The sequence below is a fragment of the Podarcis tiliguerta genome, assembly GCF_965153285.1.
Source record: "Podarcis tiliguerta genome assembly, chromosome: 1".
Taxonomy (NCBI): Eukaryota; Metazoa; Chordata; class Lepidosauria; order Squamata; family Lacertidae; genus Podarcis; species Podarcis tiliguerta.
In genome coordinates, this window is record NC_139534.1 from 12,614,309 (window position 1) to 12,632,111 (window position 17,803).

At 43.6% G+C, this 17,803-nt stretch overlaps 2 protein-coding genes and 3 long non-coding RNA genes across 8 annotated transcripts in view; 3 read left to right on the top strand and 2 right to left on the bottom strand.

Moving 5' to 3' along the window:
- LOC310665379 overlaps positions 1 to 17,803 on the top strand; it is a 142,294-nt gene that overhangs the window by 110,510 nt on the left and 13,981 nt on the right. The gene's annotated exons all lie outside the window — the stretch shown is intronic.
- On the top strand, positions 26 to 12,024 carry KCTD18 (potassium channel tetramerization domain containing 18). Of its 2 annotated transcripts, none has more exons than XM_083411672.1 (7): positions 26 to 141; positions 4,257 to 4,458; positions 6,208 to 6,419; positions 6,988 to 7,181; positions 9,346 to 9,440; positions 10,381 to 10,483; positions 11,244 to 12,024. In XM_083411672.1, exons 2-7 carry the CDS (start codon positions 4,302 to 4,304, stop codon positions 11,776 to 11,778), a joined length of 1,296 nt encoding a protein of 431 aa, XP_083267798.1. In that variant the 5' UTR covers positions 26 to 141; positions 4,257 to 4,301; the 3' UTR covers positions 11,779 to 12,024. The 2 variants fall into 2 exon arrangements, with proteins under 2 accessions (XP_083267798.1, XP_083267799.1); XM_083411673.1 differs by having other exon boundaries at positions 135 to 506.
- LOC310665347 overlaps positions 12,103 to 17,803 on the bottom strand; it is a 122,193-nt gene continuing 116,492 nt past the window's right edge. Inside the window, exon 2 of the long non-coding RNA XR_014505411.1 lies at positions 12,103 to 12,306. This is a non-coding gene — a long non-coding RNA (uncharacterized lncRNA). The remainder of the gene's footprint in view (positions 12,307 to 17,803) is intronic.
- Positions 12,722 to 16,021, top strand: LOC310664902. Its single transcript, XR_014505102.1, has 3 exons — positions 12,722 to 12,914; positions 13,390 to 15,455; positions 15,814 to 16,021. It is a non-coding gene; the product is annotated as an uncharacterized lncRNA (long non-coding RNA).
- Positions 15,981 to 17,803, bottom strand: part of SPATS2L (spermatogenesis associated serine rich 2 like) — a 64,315-nt gene continuing 62,492 nt past the window's right edge. For 2 of the 3 annotated variants that reach the window (XM_083409490.1, XM_083409489.1), the window contains exon 12: positions 15,981 to 17,363. In XM_083409490.1, coding sequence (XP_083265616.1) covers positions 16,965 to 17,363 — 399 coding nt within the window. In that variant the 3' untranslated portion in view covers positions 15,981 to 16,964. The remainder of the gene's footprint in view (positions 17,364 to 17,803) is intronic. The other variant, XM_083409491.1, reaches the window with a different exon arrangement.

A 17,803-nucleotide genomic window follows, 5' to 3' on the forward strand; every position in this document is an offset into this window, starting at 1 on the left:
CTCTGCGCACGCGCAGCAGCGTCTCCCTCCTCCCCCTCCCCCTCGACGCCCCAGAACGTGGCGGGACAGGCTCGGCGCGCGGCTGGTGGGCCGTGACGACAGCGGTGACGAAGAGGTGGGCGGAGCATCGAACCGGGAAAGGTAACGAGTTAGCGCGGTTGTCCCTCCTTCCCTCTCGGCTCCCCACTCGCGCCTCAGTCTATCCCCTCACACCCGGCTCTTCCACGGCGGGGGGGTTGGGCAACCCGAGGCTTGGGCCCCTCCCCTCCCCTCCCCCCCCTTTGCTTCGACCCGGCTGCTTTGCTTCGACCCCTTTGCCTCAGGCGGCTCAAGAACCATGGCGGTGTTTGGCCGTTTGGAAAGGGAGCGGAGGAGGCGCGTTCCTCAGACTTAAGAGAGTCGTCTTGTTGTTTAGTCGTGTCCGACTCTTCGTGACCCCCTGGACCAGAGCACGCCAGGCACTCCTGTCTTCCACTGCCTCCCGCAGTTAGGTCAAACTCATGCTGGTAGCTGCGATAACACTGTCCAACCATCTCATCCTCTGTCGTCCCCTTCTCCTTGTAGAATAATGGAATCATAGAATCATAGAGTTGGAAGAGACCACAAGGGCCATCGAGTCCAACCCCCTGCCAAGCAGGAAACACCATCAGAGCACTCCTGACATATGGTTGTCAAGCCTCTGCTTAAAGACCTCCAAAGAAGGAGACTCCACCACACTCCTTGGCAGCAAATTCCACTGTCGAACAGCTCTTACTGTCATGAAGTTCTTCCTAATGTTTAGGTGGAATCTTCTTTCTTGTAGTTTGGATCCATTGCTCCGTGTCCGCTTCTCTGGAGCAGCAGAAAACAACCTTTCTCCCTCCTCTATGTGACATCCTTTGATATATTTGAACATGGCTATCATATCACCCCTTAACCTCCTCTTCTCCAGGCTAAACATGCTCAGCTCCCTTAGCCGTTCCTCATACGGCATCGTTTCCAGGCCTTTGACCATTTTGGTTGCCCTCCTCTGGACACGTTCCAGTTTGTCAGTGTCCTTCTTGAACTGTGGTGCCCAGAACTGGACACAGTACTCCAGGTGAGGTATGACCAGAGCAGAATACAGTGCCCTCCATCTTTCCCAACATCAGGGTCTTTTCCAGGGAGTCTTCTCTTCTCATGAGGTGGCCAAAGTATTGGAGCCCCAGCTTCAGGATCTGTCCTTCTAGTGAGCGCTCAGGACCGATTTCCTTCAGAATGGATCGGTTTGATCTTCTTGCAGTCCATTGAACTCTCAACAGTCTCCTCCAGCACCATACAGTGGTACCTCGGGTTCCATAGCTAATCTGATGTAGCCATGGTGAAAATCAAGTTAATCCAGAACACTTTTGTCACTGGTTGTACGCATTATCAGCCTGACTGCCACTACAGTGGTACCTCGGGTTGCAGATGCTTCAGGTTACAGACTCCACTAACCCAGAAATAGTACCTCGGGTTAAGAACTTTGCTTCAGGATGAGAACAGAAATCGTGTGGCGGCGCAGCAGCGGGAGGCCCCATTAGCTAAAGTGGTGCTTCAGGTTAAGAACAGTTTCAGGTTAAGAACGGACCTCCAGAACAAATTAAGTACTTAACCCGAGGTACCATTGTAATTCAAAAGCACCAATTCTTCGGTGATCAGCCTTCTTTATGGTCCAGCGCTCACTTCCATACATCACTACTGGGAAAACCATAGCTTTAACTATATGGACCTTTGTCGGGAAGGTGATGTCTCTGTTTTTTAAAATGCTGTCTAGGTTTGTCATTGCTTTTCTCCCAAGAAGCAGGCGTCTTTTAATTTCGTGACTGCTGTCACCATCTGCAGTTATCGTGGAGCCAAAGAAAGTAAAATCTCTCACTGCCTCCATTTCTTCCCCTTCTATTTGCCAGGAGGTGATGGGCCCAGTGGCCATGATCTTCGTTTTTTTGATGTTGAGCTTCAGACCATATTTTACGCTCTCCTCTTGCACCCTCATTAAAAGGTTCTTTATTTCCTCCTCACTTTCTGCCATCAAGGTTGTGTCATCTGCATATCTGAGGTTGTTGATATTTCAAGAGAGTCTTGAGATGCCTTCATTGCACAGGTTTGGGCTAGGTCAGGCATAGGCAAACTCGGCCCTCCAGATGTTTTGGGACTGCAACTCCCATCATCCCTAGCTAACAGGACCAGTGGTCAGGGATGATGGGAGTTGTAGTCCCAAAACATCTGGAGGGCCGAGTTTGCCCATGCCTGGGTTAGATGACCCCTGGGCTCCCTTGCAATTCTGTTCCAGGGCTGAGGAGCCTGCTACCCTCCAGGTGTTGCCAGGTTCCCAACCCCCATCATCCCTGGGGCCGGTGGGAGTTGGGGGTCCCTGGGCGTAAGCATGGGGAGATAGCTGCCTCCCAAGTCAATAAAAATCAATTAAAATACTTATCTGAGGTTCTCCGCCACCTAACAAAAGCCTGCCCCCCCCCCAAATACTGGCTACACCCATATGGGGGTCCTGGCAACATCTGGGGGCTTGCAAGGTTAGCCACCTCTGCTGCAGTGGTTAGTTGGTTAGTTGTGTGCTTGTTTCGAATGCTCGTGGCTTTTTAACCCCATAGTGGTGGTGGGGTTTTGCTTCTACGATTGGGCTGCATATTGATCCAGTGCTTCAGTTCCACCTAGACCAGTGGTTTTCAGCCTTTTTTTTCCCTCCGGGCCACACTTTCAGAATAGCAATTTCCTTGTGCCACACCGAAAATTTTTTGTTGATAAGAAATACCTTGGTGAACACAACTAGGATTGTCTTCAGTATCACTTGATGCCCTTGCTCTCATTTTGGAAATATATCCATATTCTGCAAATAAAAAAGATTATTTTGATACTAGACTAGACTACCCTGAAATGTTTACATGTTTCTTTGTCCTTGAATCTTCCTGCCACACCAGTGTGGATGCGGGTGGTGCTGTGGTCTAAACCACTGAGCCTCTTCTGCCGATCAGAAGGTCGGCGGTTCGAATCCACTTCTTGGTGGTGACCGCCCATTGCTCTGTCCCTGTTTCTGCCAACCTAGCAGTTCGAAAGCACGCCAGTGCAAGTAGATAAATAGGTACCGCTGCACTCCTCACCAACTAACTTCGGTCCAATTTGAAAACATAAGCTGTGTCAAGACATCCACACACTTTCTCTGCCCCACTGTGGTGGACAGACAATAGGCGACTTGGTAACACATCCAAAAATACTGTTTGAGTTGTGTGCCTGTATTACAAAGCTGGCAGGCAACATGATCCAGTGCAGCGTTCACCAACCTGATCTTCTCTGGGTATTTTCGACTACAACTCCCATCAGCCCTTGCCAGCATGGTCAGTTCTCATGGGAGTGGTAGTCCAAAGTATCTGAGGGAGGGGCACTAAGTTGGTGAAGGCTGGTCTAGTGGTTTGACTATTGGACTGGGTAGACAGGTGGCAGGTGGTACACATGACAATTCTCAGTAGTCGAGGTGATGCCATCCAGTTCTGTCCTGCTTACTTGCCAAAACAATGCAGATGTTCTTGTAGAGAAGAGGCATTAGCCTAGCAGTGCCCTTTCATGTTCCATTGCAGATAACCAGGTCATTCACATCCAGTCCTTTTGCGTGGTTGTGTAAACTGATCCTGGAAGACCCAGGATTGCTCTGGGCAAGATAAAGCGGCTAAGAAATTAAAAAAAAGTAAACCCACCTCTGTCCTTATAAGGTAAAGGTAAAGGTACCCCTGCCCGTACGGGCCAGTCTTGACAGACTCTAGGGTTGTGCGCCCATCTCACTCAAAGAGGCCAAGGGCCAGCGCTGTCCGAAGACACTTCCGGGTCACATGGCCAGCGTGACATCGCTGCTCTGGCGAGCCAGAGCCGCACACGGAAACGCCGTTTACCTTCCCGCTAGTAAGCGGTCCCTATTTATCTACTTGCACCCAGGGGTGCTTTCGAACTGCTAGGTTGGCAGGCGCTGGGACCGAACAGCGGGAGCGCACCCCGCCGCGGGGATTCGAACCGCCGACCTTTCGATCGGCAAGCCCTAGGCACTGAGGCTTTAACCCACAGCGCCACCCGTGTCCCCTATCTGTCCTTATGCTGGGGTTCAAATATATGCTGCCTTTAACCTCTTGGAGGAAAGGCAACTTATAAATGTTATAAATGCTTTTTATCTGCCTTTTCAGGAGCATAAATTATTGATCTTAATGGAGAAGCCAAGTTATTCACTGTTCTGATTACAATTTTTACTCTTTTTACAGCTTTGAAAGCACACCACCCAGCCTGCAACGCTAGCTACAAATGCGATGGAAGACAGCAAGAGTGAAAAGGTCGCAGATATTATTCGGCTGAATGTTGGCGGATGTATGTACACCGCTAGGCGTAAATCTTTATGCCGTTTTAAGGACTCGATGCTAGCATCTATGTTCAGTGGACGATTTCCTCTGAAAATGGATGACACAGGTAAAAAAAAGTAGTAAATAGCTAAAACTTGATTGTAAAGTAACTATGAATTCAATTTTCTAATATTCTTTCAGCTTCGGCCAAGGGATAATAAACATGGGCCAATACAAATGCATTGTAATTTTTATTATTTCCAGTATAATGAGCAACTTATTTAATACTTTAAAGGTTAGCGATTTCCAATAAAGTTTGTTAGAAGAAAAACATCAAGTATCATAGAATACACTGTAGGGCTGGAAAGAGCTAAAGATGTCACCAAATCTCTGTGCTTGAGTATAGGATTGGCAACATCATCAATCGTTTGGTTCATCTAGGTAGCACGAGATAAACAGGTGTAGTTTGAATAATATTTTGTTTTGCTCTCAGTATATTTAGCTTTTGGCAGATTTCCCTCAGGCAAAAATTACAGTGTGACGTCAGCCATTTTGTCTGACTGGTCCCAAATTAAGTAGAAAGATGGACAATTTTGAACAATAGAGGAGAATAATATAATAGAGAAAAGGTTTGAAAAATCCTACCTGAAACCCTGGAAAGTGTCTTCCAGTCAGTGTTGATGTTACTGAGTTTGATCGATCAATGGTCTGACTCAATATAAGGCAACTTCTGGTGTTTCTCTTTTTCTCTGGACTGCTGTTCACAAAGAGAACGCTTCTTGCAAGCTAGTATCTCTGGGTTTTTGCCATCTGCATCAGTTTACTCTTGGGGTGTAGCCTTCCTTCCATTCACAGATAATTTCCCTGGAGTCTGCACAGGAAGTAGTACTAGTTTGTTCAAGGATGTGAGCCCAGACCCATTCAGCAGGGGGAAACAGAACAAAACAAAAATCTTTCTATCTTCTCTGATCAGTCTGACGCCAACTATTGCAAATCCTCCGGATAAGGAGAGACTCTATCAAAGGGTTGTCCAAATACAACATTTTCGGGGCATCTCTCTTCTCTCCCAGCCTTCCCAGCGACTTGTTTATGCTGCCTCAGGTTATGATTCCTCAGCAGGAGAGAGGACTTTCCTTATGCAGTTGGGGCCTGTGTTCAGGTTTAGCACTTAGTGGGGGCTATCAATCGCTTGCCACAAGCAACAAACTAATGTAGCTGGTTGAGGAAAGAATTAGTCTTTTTAATTATGTTTGCCTTTTGATATTATCTGTCGGTTAATACATACACAGGTTCTTTGTGTCTAGTATTTTATTTGAGCAAATCTGAAAGAGAGATTGAAAAAAGATACGTCTCCTTAAAATATAACATCGCCAAGAAGAGCGTACTGAGATACACAGTGGTACCTCGGAAGTCAAACGGAATCCGTTACGGAAGCCCATTCGACTTCCAAAACGTTCGGAAACTAAGGCGTGGCTTCCGATTGGCTGCAGGAAGCTCTTGCAGCCAATCGGAAGCTGCGTCAGACGTTCGGGTTCCAAAGAACATTTGCAAACCAGAACACTCACTTCTGGGTTTGTGGCGTTCGAGAGCCAAAACGTTCAACTCGCAAGGCATTCGGGATCCAAGGTACGACTGTATTTGTTTGATGAATTGACAGCTTGGATGCAGTTATGATAACCATGCCCTTCTCAAAATATGGATTCAAATCCCCATTCAGCCATGAAGCTCACTGGGTGATCTTGGGCCATTTACTCTTTCTCAGCCAAACCAACTTTTCAGGGTTGCTTGGAAGAATAAAGGAGGTTGAAGAAGTAAAGGAGGGTGAAGAAGATAGGCACATTATAAATGTTGTACATGTTTTTATTTGCCTTTACAGGAGCTTGCCTTATTGATCGAGATGGCAGCCTCTTTAAATACCTCTTGGATTATCTTCACGGAGAGGTTCAGCTGCCAGAAGATGAGCAGACGCGAATTGCATTGCACGAAGAAGCTGATTACTTCGGCATTCCTTACCCTTACAATCTTGCTGACCATTTGGCCAATGAAATGGAGACCTATTCTTTAAGATCAAACACAGAACTCAAAAAGGTACGGGAATTTTCCTGTGCCTTAAAATTAAATTAAAACCGTCATTAGATGTTGAGGCACAGGGGTGGCATTGATCTGATCCTGGGATACCCAGGATTGCCCTAGGCAAGGTAAAGTTGACTCAGAACTTAAAAAATAAAAACACCCCAAACACAGTGAAACCAAAGTGACATAAGGGTGCCCTGAGGCATATTGATAACTACAAGCCTTGCATTCATTCATTCATTTATGAATGGATGGGTGGATGAATGGACCAGGCAGATGCAAAGCAAGTGGCTTATATGGGTGGGAGATAGGGGGCAGGAGACATTTGTGAGGCCAATGGGCTCTAATGGGGCAACAGCCCACTGTCCTAAAAGAAAATCTCTCCATTGTCTATTATTCAGAGTAAAAGCAGTAAGGCTGCAGTCCTTTGCACACTTGCAAGTTAGTACAATTGAATTTAGTGGGATTTATAAGTAAACATGTACAGGTTTAGTCTGAGCACAATTTTGTGCTCTTTTAAAGTCCCTCAAACACACAGAAAATAATAAAATTGCTTGTATGTATTTGTATATTTCCTCCCCAGGCCCTTCTAGATTTTTGTGAGTCTTACGGCTTAATATGCACTAAGCCTACAGTGTGGGTCTTGCACTACCTCAACACTTCTGGTGCAAGTTGTGAGAGTAGAATAATGGGTGTGTATGCCACAAGAGCCGATGGAGAAGCAGCAATTGAAAAGGAGCTGGGAGGAAGAATACACAGCAAAAATATTTACAAGAGGTAAGAAGCTTTATAGTCATGTGATTACATCAAAGTGTGCTTGTAAAATTCTGCTGAGAATCATGTACAGTCAAATCTCTGTTGTCAAAACGTAATCTGTTCCGGAAGCCTGTTTGGCTTCCGAAATGTTCAAGAACTGAGGCGCGGCATCCAATTGGCTGCAGGCGCTTCCTGCACTCAAGCGGAAGCAACGTCAAGCATTCGGCTTCTGAAAAACGTTCAAAAACCGGAACACTTCAGGAGCTGAAACGTTCTAAAATGGAGGCGTTTGGAAACCGAGGTTTGACTGTACAGTGATGCCCCGCAAGACGAATGCCTCGCAAGACGGAAAACCCGCTAGACGAAAGGGTTTTCTGTTTTGGAGGTGCTTCGCAAAACGAATTTGCTATGGGCTTGCTTCGCAAGACAAAAATGTCTTGCGATTCCTGGGGTTTTTCCCCCCTCCCCCCCTTTTCCCCCAGCCCCTAAGCCGCTTAACAGCTGTTCGCTAAGCCGCTTAACAGCTGATTGCTAAGCTGCTTAACAGCTGATCTAAGCCGCTTATCAGCTGATCTAAGGCGCTAATAGCCTTTTAGCAGCTAATCCGCTAATCCCTTAAGACTTTAATAGCCGCTAATAGCCTTTTAGCAGCTAATCCGCTAATCCCTTAAGCCTTTAATAGCCGCTAATAGCCGCTAAACCGCTAATAGCGCTAATCCGCTAATGGGCTTGCTTCGCAAGACCAAAAAAACTGCAAGACGAAGAGACTCGCGGAACGGATTCTTTTCGTCTTGCGAAGCACCACTGTATCTACTTTAGAGATGGCACTATCAGATGTGTAAAGACATGCACATCTCTTCCAGGCCTAGGGAGTTTAAAGCGATGCTTAGTTACACAAATTTCCTTCATTATATTAATATTGGTGGATTACTGTTAAATACTTTGGGCCCCAATTGATCATAAACAAAAGCAAAGGCTGGAACATCTAAATGCTTCTCCAAATATAAACAAATAATAGTCAACCTGAATGTGGGAAACACTAGACTTGCTAGAATATTCATAAGACAATACTCAAAAGAGTTGTTTTTGAGTATCAGAAGAAGTCAGCGGTACCTGTTGTTTACATTTTGTGTATTTTTCCCCTAGACAGTTAGGTGAGAGTGTTGCTTTAACTTTGGTGCAGAGAAAGCAAGAAAAGGAGAAGCTTACAATCTGCCAACCACTTGATCAGGAGTCTTGTTTAAAGCCAGTTGCTGCGAGACGTTGTCCAAATGGCAACACTGAAGCTTGATGGACCCATTAAGACTAACCTTAGTTCCATTGGTTGAGTGATTCAATAATTGCTGTGAACGTTCCCATTTGTTGTGGGGAAAAGTTGTTATTAGCATTTAATTAATTTGCATACCACCATTCATCAGAAGATCCCAGGGCAGTTAATAACATAAAAATGCAACATGGGAACACATAATAAAACAAAAACGAACCAATGACTCCCTCTCTCAAAAGCAATTGAATGTTTATCAGCCAAAGGCTTCACTTGGCACCTCAAGATGTGTAATGAAGTTGCCAGGCAAGCCTCTCTGGGGAGAGCATTCCACAAATGGGCAGTCGCCACAGAAATGTAAACCATTTATAGTTGTGAGAATGAAACTCAAAAGAATTGTGGTTTTTGACAATGAAGGTACAGTGGTGCCTCGCAAGACAAAATTAATTCGTTCCGCGAGTCTCTTCGTCTAGCGGTTTTTTCATCTTGTGAAGCAACCCTATTAGCGGATTAGCGGATTATCGCTATTAGCGGTTTAGTGGCTATTAGCGGCTATTAAAGGCTTAAGGGATTAGCTGCTAAAAGGCTATTAGCAGCTTAGCGGCTTAGAAAAAGGGGGTGGGGAGCAGAAAAAAACCCCCAGGAATCGCAAGACATTTTCGTCTTGTGAAGCAAGCCCATAGGGAAATTCGTCCTGCGAAGCGCATTGAAAAACGGAAAACCCTTTCGTCTAGCGGGTTTTCCGTCTTGCGAGGCATTCGTCTTGCGGGGCACCACTGTATATTACAAAATTGGGAAAACTGTTTTTATGCCATCAGTTTTAAACATACTTTGCTTTTAGACTTTAAGCATTTTATTTTATTATTATTCAGCTTGTAAAGCAGCGTAATTTCCCCTCTTTTCCTACATTTTTTTCTCCAGGAAAGCCGGAAACAATGTCCAATATATCTGGAGCTATTATTCAGGGTCTGAATTGGAAAAGATGATGGATGCATTTGAGGCTTGGGAAGGGAGAGGTATCTCATGTTTCTGATAGTATTTTCCGTAAAGAATAAATGTTTTATCCTGCAACTGTTTGTCCTGAAATAGTGTCGATTTGTGAAGGGCAGACAGGCTATATTTCCAACTATCCTTTAATAAGGAAAGGGAATAATTGAATTGGCGGTGTTTGGTGGGGAAACCTTGCGATTGGCAGAATCCAAGTTATGGATGTATTTATCTATTTAAAAGTCTGTGCTTTCATACACTGGTCCTATTGAACTCTCAAAACAGCTAATTTATTTTGCATCGCAGTTGTGCACTGCTTTAAGTTTTAAGATTTAAGTTTACAGACATGCTTGTGGAATATCAGTGGAAGATCTCTGCTGGTGGTTGTTTGTTTTTTATTAACCTAGGAGAAAATTCGTAGACATCTGACTCTTAGCCTAGATAAATTCATGTTTCTTGGACATTAATGTCACTTGGCTTCAAATACTTGCCCACTACTTTGATTAATAATGCCGAAGGCAAATGTGAAATACATGGAAGTATCAGATATTTTGGGAGAGCTTTCATGATGCATGTTAGTTTAAATTTGAGTGTTCGCTCTGTCTGAAGAAGAGACCTGTGAGTTCTGAACGCTTGCACATTCTTAAAAGCAGGATTTAGTCCACCGCGTATCACATTCTCCCTCCCCTCTCTTTTCCGGAACCAACATGACACCACTATATCAGACAGTTTTTTGAGAGAAGGAAAAAAGACTATAAATAAAACATTTAGCTCTTTAATTAGGAAAAAAACGATTCAGGGTGGGAGTACATTATGCCGAGTTCCCCAAAGGAAGCATTATAGTTGAGCACTCGGGATATATATGGTGTCTGAAAGAGTTGCCAATGATCCCTGATTGCGTATCATTGGGCTTATACATTTGACAGAAACATCTTGAATATTGCTTTAAAATTGCATTTGAAATTACAGGTGTCAGTTATTGGCGAGTCCCGCAGGAACTGATAGAATGTTGGACTCTTGAGGAACGCCCTTTGAAAGGAAGTCTCCAGAGCATGCCTCCAATTCATAGACGGTACATCTTACTAATCATGTTTCGTTTTCTCAAAGAATGCTTCATATGGAACAGGGACTATTTCAAAAATAGCGTTATCTCCATGTTAATCTTTGTGCATCCCCTTGTTAGAAGGCTGTAAAATCAAAAGATGATGTAGGAAGCTTTCATATAGAGTCTGTTAATGTAAGTGTATTACAAAAGCTGGTATAATGCTAATTACATAACTAAGTTAATGTAACAAAACTATAATTGTACACATTTTAAGGACTGCCTCTGCAAACGCATACCCTAAAACAGGAAAATATATAATTGTAAGTTACGCATTCCACAGATATCTGTGTGGTGGGCCTCTCGCTATATATTACAAAGCCAGCCATTAGCCCATTTCATAAAAATTTAATCAGGAGCATAAGACTCAGTACTTAGAAATATCCTGCAATCCATATTAGAAATAAAAGAATATGATTTCCCTCTTATTTGTGTTGAATCCAACTGGTTCATTCCAGTATGTTGGCGTGGTTACTTTTGGCTGAATATACATGTATTTGTATACTTGTTTTATACTTGTATATTTTTTCTTGCTGTAGCCTGCTCTGGGTAAGTCCAATATAAAAAATAAATTTGAATGCATACACCTACTGCAGTTTTAAACAGATCCTGGAATAAGAAATATTGTATCCAGAGGTGAATGTAGGAAGCACCCTTAGTTGTATTATGAGTTATGATCTGTGCATAATTTCCCGAAGCAATACAGTAATTTTATTCTCCGTGTTTACAGACAATTAACAGATCTTTCTGAAGAAGAAGAAGAAAGTCCCTTGAGCAGTAGAACAGGCCGAAAGCCAATTCAGTTTTCTGGTCCGTCAACAAGTACTCGCATCACAATTAAGAATTCTGCTTTTGAAAAGGTAGCAGTATGCCCTACACCTTCCCGTTCCCAGAAGACTCTCAAGCGACCTAGCAGAGATAGTTCGTTGCTGTGCAAAGACGTATCAAAACCTACACCATTGACTAAAAATTCTCAAGAATCCGTTAGGAGCACTGAAAACGGGGCAGACTGTCACAGGACGCTAAAAGCCTCGTTCTCGAAGAAGCCTGCAACCAGTCGTGCGGTAAAAATCAAGCGGACTCCGCTCTGTAATGACCGGTTAACTCAACACACTTCCCAGGTAGCTGAGCACCACGTTCCATCTGTTGCAGTTGGCTCCGCTCCTGCTTCCCAAAACTTAGGCCAGCAGGAATTTGGACACTCCGAGGAAAACGTTACCGCTAAGAATCATTTACAGGAAGACCAACTGAACGATGTGGCATGAATTTTATATATATGGTGTTATCCGTCATGATCTGCTAGAGACAAAATTCTGATCTTTTGGGAGTCCTAATAAATGTGACACATTTGGGAGGGGGGAACATTAACATTTATAATCAGATTTATAATTATTTTTCTCTTTGTGTGGCGAAAGAGGCATATGGATGTTTGTTCAGAAATATTATGTGCTTTTTGCCGTTCACTCATTACATTATATAAATAAAATTTGAGCTGCTCAGTCATTCTAGAATAGAGATTGTGCCAGGCTTTGTGTACACTTCGTCCCTTTTTTTCTAAACCCCCAATTTTCCCATTCCATATAATTTTTGTGTCTTATTCTGCATCTCTTTCCTTTTTGTGTAACTTATTCTACTTCTGCTCCTCCTGAACAGCATCAAGGGCCTACAGAGGTCAGTAAAAACTCTGTGTCCCCCCCGGAATTTTGTACTCTGCAATTCTTCTAGTTTCTCAGCAGGCATAGTCCACATTTTTTCAAGCACATCTTTGTAGCTGTTTGGGCTATATGGCATACCTTATAATCTGCACCACTGGATCTTTCAGTAGACCTTGAAAATTAGGCTACATTTTGAGAACGAGCCTTGGGCTTGCAAACTGTCCCCCTTCTTTGGCACAACTAAGAGGAGACTGGAAACTCTCTGCTTGTATGTGAGTGTCTTTTGAACTGTAGCTAATGTTAGCTAGGCTTGGTTGAAACATGCCAATTCCATAAACTCGGATTTGAAATTGGGTCCATAGTTACAATGAACTAGTGTGCCTGTGCTTGAAGAGCATGACTAATTGTAGTTAATATAAAACAGAAGTGAGATTTTCAGAGTACAGTCATACCTCGAGTTGCGTTTGCTCCATGGTACGTTTTTTCAGGTTGCGTCCCGCAGCGGCACGGAAGTACCGGAAAGGGTTACTTCCGGGTTTTGGCACTCGCGCAAAATGAACGTCATGCGCAGACGCGGCGAATCGCAATGCGCAGATGCGGGTTGCGTTCTGCTCATGTTGCGAACAGGACTCCGGAACGGATCCCGTTCGCAACCAGAGGTACTACTGTATTTAGGTATGTGTCAGAAGAGGAAGGAGGAATGCGTCGGCCCAGGGCTTGGTGTAGCTTGTATTTGTAATACAGTGGTGCCCCGCAAGACGAATGCCTCGCAAGATGGAAAACCCGCTAGATGAAAGGGTTTTGCCGTTTTGGAGGTGCTTCACAAAACGAATTTGCTATGGGCTTGCTTCGCAAGACGAAAATGTCTTTCGATTCCTGGGGTTTCCCCCCCCTCCCCCCCTTTTCCCCAAGCCCCTAAGCCGCTTAACAGCTGATCGCTAAGCCGCTTATCAGCTGATCTAAGCCGCTTATCAGTTTATCTAAGCCGCTAATAGCCTTTTAGCAGCTAATCCGCTAATCCCTTAAGCCTTTAATAGCCGCTAATAGCCTTTTAGCAGCTAATCCGCTAATCCCTTAAGCCTTTAATAGCCGCTAATAGCCGCTAAACCGCTAATAGCGCTAATCCGCTAATGGGCTTGCTTCGCAAGACGGAAAAAACCGCAAGACGAAGAGATTCGCGGAATGGATTCTTTTCGTCTTGCGAGGCACCACTGTACTAAGTTATGACCAATGTTTTGGTGTAGATTAGGAGCTCAGAGCTATGAACCATGGTGTCTGGTTTGAATTCCCACTCTTCTCTCATCCTTAGTACTCCACCTGCGATACGGGGATAATAATGTAGCCATTCCTTGCAAGTTCAGCGTGTAAAGATTATTGACAAATCAGAAGCTGCTACATTATTAAAAGCAACTTAAACTTTCGTGCCATGCATTCTGGTTTGAAATCAGTGCATTCCGTCAGATGAGAGCGTGCCTGCTGGATTATTTTATTTTATTTTTAAAAAATCTGTGTTAAGAAAACTCTTGTCTACAGTAGCAGGAGAAATCAACTTTCACAAATTGGAAAATGCTGAACCCTGGCAATGTGATGAATGTGATTCAATTTTTATTGCGCCATCAACTTGATTGAGAGTAGCTCATCAGTCTTCTAGCGCTTAGTGTTTGATTTGAATTGAGTCCTCTGACCTCATTTGGAACATTAAAATCCGTTTTAAACGGATCTTATTAATGATAATACTTTTGTCAATGACGGCACAAGAAACATGTTTCTGCAAAGCTTGGTAAAAAAAAACCTTTACAAAAGCGATAAACTTATGTTAACTAAAAGAGATCATTAACTAAAAGAAATCAAGAGTTGTAGAACAAAGCTTTGTCCTTTGTTTTATTTATTAAATTTATTGCCTTTCCTCCCCAAAGAACTTTTAGGCCTGCTAATATATTGGGTGGGCTGTGCTCTTTCCATTATAATACTTTTATAAGTACTGCTACATTTCATATAATCTATAATATGACTTTAGTTAATGATTATTTATTACAAAAGTGCATTCTGAGCCTAAAATGACATTTTAAAAAATACCGTTTATACCTAGAGGTGGCAGTAGAGCTGGATAGGTAAGGGAAAAAAACCACAGGATACCCAGTCAAAGTTGACTTCTCTTTCTAGTCTCTTATATGAGAAACACTGTAGAGTAATCCTGCCCCCCACTTGAGAGGATGGCAATACAAGGAGTCCAGATGTAAAATTCAGTATGACAAAATCATTTGCATGTGATAGAGCATGGGTTAGTCAGCCTGTTAACTGTCCTTAGGAGATCCTGTTCATATGGCTTTCATTAAAATAGCTGTAGGGTGGAATGTGAAAATGAATGATAATTTCATATGACAAGCACATGATTGTTTTAGAATCCATAGCATGACTTTTTTAACAATGAATCTGGGGAGATGAAAAGCTGTCATAAATTAAGTGAAAACATAATGTTAAGAATTTGTCGGATTCTCCAGAGGGAGGGAATGTGGGGGTGTCTTTATTGAATCTTTACTGCTTGCCATTTTGGACTTACCCCCTGACTATAATTTGGAACTTGGAAAGGTCCTCCTCTTCCTAAGCAAGGCCATTTGCTTCCCAACCAAGGAAGACATTCCCTGTCATGCAAGGCAGAAAAAGAATAACGCTCAGATGTTATTTCCAGATCTAATAGAAGTGGTTGATCGATGACAAGACTTTCAATGACATGCGCTCAGTACTTCCATGGTGTTTCCAGTCTCTTGACGCATGGACCAATGATGGCAGAGCATTTCTCAGCAAGCCTGGATCCACCACAGGCATAGCACAGCCGACTGAGGGATGAAGAACACTGCCAGTATGTTGAATTTCCTCAAATTGGTGACTGCTCATTATTAACTTCATGACTACAGTGTTCCACCCCTGTCTCCTTCCATTACCACTTGCTGTCTTGATGGCAAGTTGTTGCTGAGTTATTTTTTCAGTGATAAAGCTTGGGTGAGTATGTTACTCCAACGAGTGGAGGCAGATGTAGAAGCTTAAAAAATGGAAAACGGAAATTGCCTTCATTTCAGAGGCTCATATTCCAAAGGTGGGTGCCGAATAGTGCAACACATTTTCTAGTGACAGTACCTCCTCTCCCTGCTCCACCCCCCTAAAAAAATATTATCAGCTGAATGAACAGGATTTAGGGAAGAAGAGGAACCTTTCACTTTGCATTAGGATTTTAAAAGGTAAAAAGCAGGACAACTTGGGAAGAAAGCATGGAAAGCTACAAATACTAGGTAAAGGGACCCCTGACCATCAGGTCCAGTCGTGGCCAACTCTGGGGTTGCGGCGCTCATCTTGCTTTATTGGCCAAGGGAGCCGGCGTACAGCTTCTGGGTCATGTGACCAGCATGACTAAGCCGCTTGTGAACCAGAGCAGCGCACGGAAACGCCGTTTACCTTCTCACCGGAGTGGTGCCTATTTATCTACTTGCACTCTGACGTGCTTTCGAATTGCTAGGTTGGTAGGAGCAGGGACCGAGCAATGGGAGCCCATCCCGTCGCGGGGATTTGAACCGCCAACCTTCTGATTGGCAAGTCCTAGGCTCTGTGGTTTGACCCACAGCGCCACCCACGTCCCTCTACAAATACTAGCTGGTTACTAATACAGGCCAACATTTGCAGACCCCTGTCAAAGAACAGTGAGCCCGACATCTTCCTTTTCATCATTAGGGATGGCTGATTTGGGGAAAAGGTAATAGGGTAACAACAGAATCCAGATGGTTTGGTTGTTGCAAAATAAAACACTGCATTTTGTAAAATTGTTTGTTTTTTAATAAAAAGGGGGAATAATTTTTCTGAAGTACAGTCTTGCGCTATTTAAAGCTGTGAGCTTGTTTTAAAATATAAGCCTGGGTTTTTGCATGTGCTCAGGTATGATATACATGGTATCCTGTCAGATTTGCAAGACACACAGGCCATAATTCAACAATCAGTTGTATAGGATGAAACCCAAAGAAATCAAGTGCATACAACTCCGTACAGGTTTGTGGCCAATAGTGCTTAAATCAGGAAGGGATGTCTACAGCGATGAACAAGAAAATAAAAGAATCTCAGACTGAAACATGTCTGATTTTTAGTCTGCAAAGATAATTGAAAAGGATTTAAGAAGCTGGAAAGCTTACTCTTACTTTTTCAGTTCAAAATTTATATCCTACCCAATCTTGTACAAGTGGCACAGCACAGAAAAATATTACTATGCCGTTTGTTAGCTAGTATTTGTGACTCATCTTGACAATCATTCAGGCTATGAAATTTGGTTACATCAAACTGAACCATGAGGTTTGTTCTGCACAAACAATTTGGGGTCCATATAAAATGGAAATAGTTAAGAGCAATTTTATATGAACACAAGTATCTTGATTGCAGTCCAACAATAGGAATGCCAGGATTACCCTAATACCAACCTTTTGGACAGTAACAAACACATTATCTATATTGACATCCTCCTGCCATTTATTTTAACAATTTCATTGTTTTACTAGGCACTGGCTAGCTAAAAGCTGCATTGTTATGAGAAAAAACAATATCGAGTATATTGAGCAAAGCCTTTATAGTATGAAATGAGATATGGCAGATTACTGTGGTTTAGAAAAAACCCAGTAAGTTTGGTTTACCACAACTGTAGTATTCTACACAAGGGTTTTTTGTGTGTGTGTACAGTATTTGGAATAAAAAGAAAGCACCTTTAGTGAGAAACTTAAATATGAAAATGCATTACATTTGCTAGTCTGTCTTTCCAATCCTCACGCCACCAGTGTCACAGCTGGCACTGAAAGGACAGGGGCCTCTGTGGAGGTTTCTATTCTTGCAGGACGTAAGTTGCACTGAGAAACCCTTGTAATATTGCTGCATAAAGGCCTAGGCTCTGTGGGGCCTGGTATCGGATGCTTTCGTCTTGTTTTCTCTGGATACGTTAGAGTTTCCATGCTTTTTGCTGCTGTAGAATGCTCTTGGGTTTTAAAAGTGCCTTTGTTTTTTGACCGGAAACTATTATGGTGCTGTCTTCTGTATTCCTGTCGGGAGTTGCCTTTCGTGCTGTTCTGATCTGACTCGTTAATGGCACTTGGAGACTTAAGCGGTCCATTGAGCCGAATTCCATGATACTGCGTGTGAAATCTCCGCCTGTGGCTAGAAGCTGCATTCTGTCAAGGAACAAAAGGAAGGGTTATGGCAATGGTGGATTTTGGGCTCTCAAGCTTCAGCGATGCCCTGTACAATGCTAAAATATGGCGTGTGGTTCCCCCTCCTCCTTGTGCTCCATTCTACAGCAATGTTGTGGCACCCCCTGCAGCACGGCCACACCAGTTGCGCTTTTTAAAAACGTCTCTGCCAGTGGATGTGGTTGCATCTTTCCTGTGGCCATTTTTGGTGAAAGCTGAATAGAATCATTCTCATTATACCTGTATACCTGAAGGAGCATCTCCACCCCCATCGTTCAGCCCGGACACAGAGAGCCAGCTCCATGGGCCTTCTGGTGGTTCCCTCCCTGTGAGAACTGAGGTTACAGGGAAGCAGGCAGAGGGCCTTCTCGGAAGTGGCGCCAGCCCTGTGGAACGCCCTCCCATCAGATGTCAAGGAAATA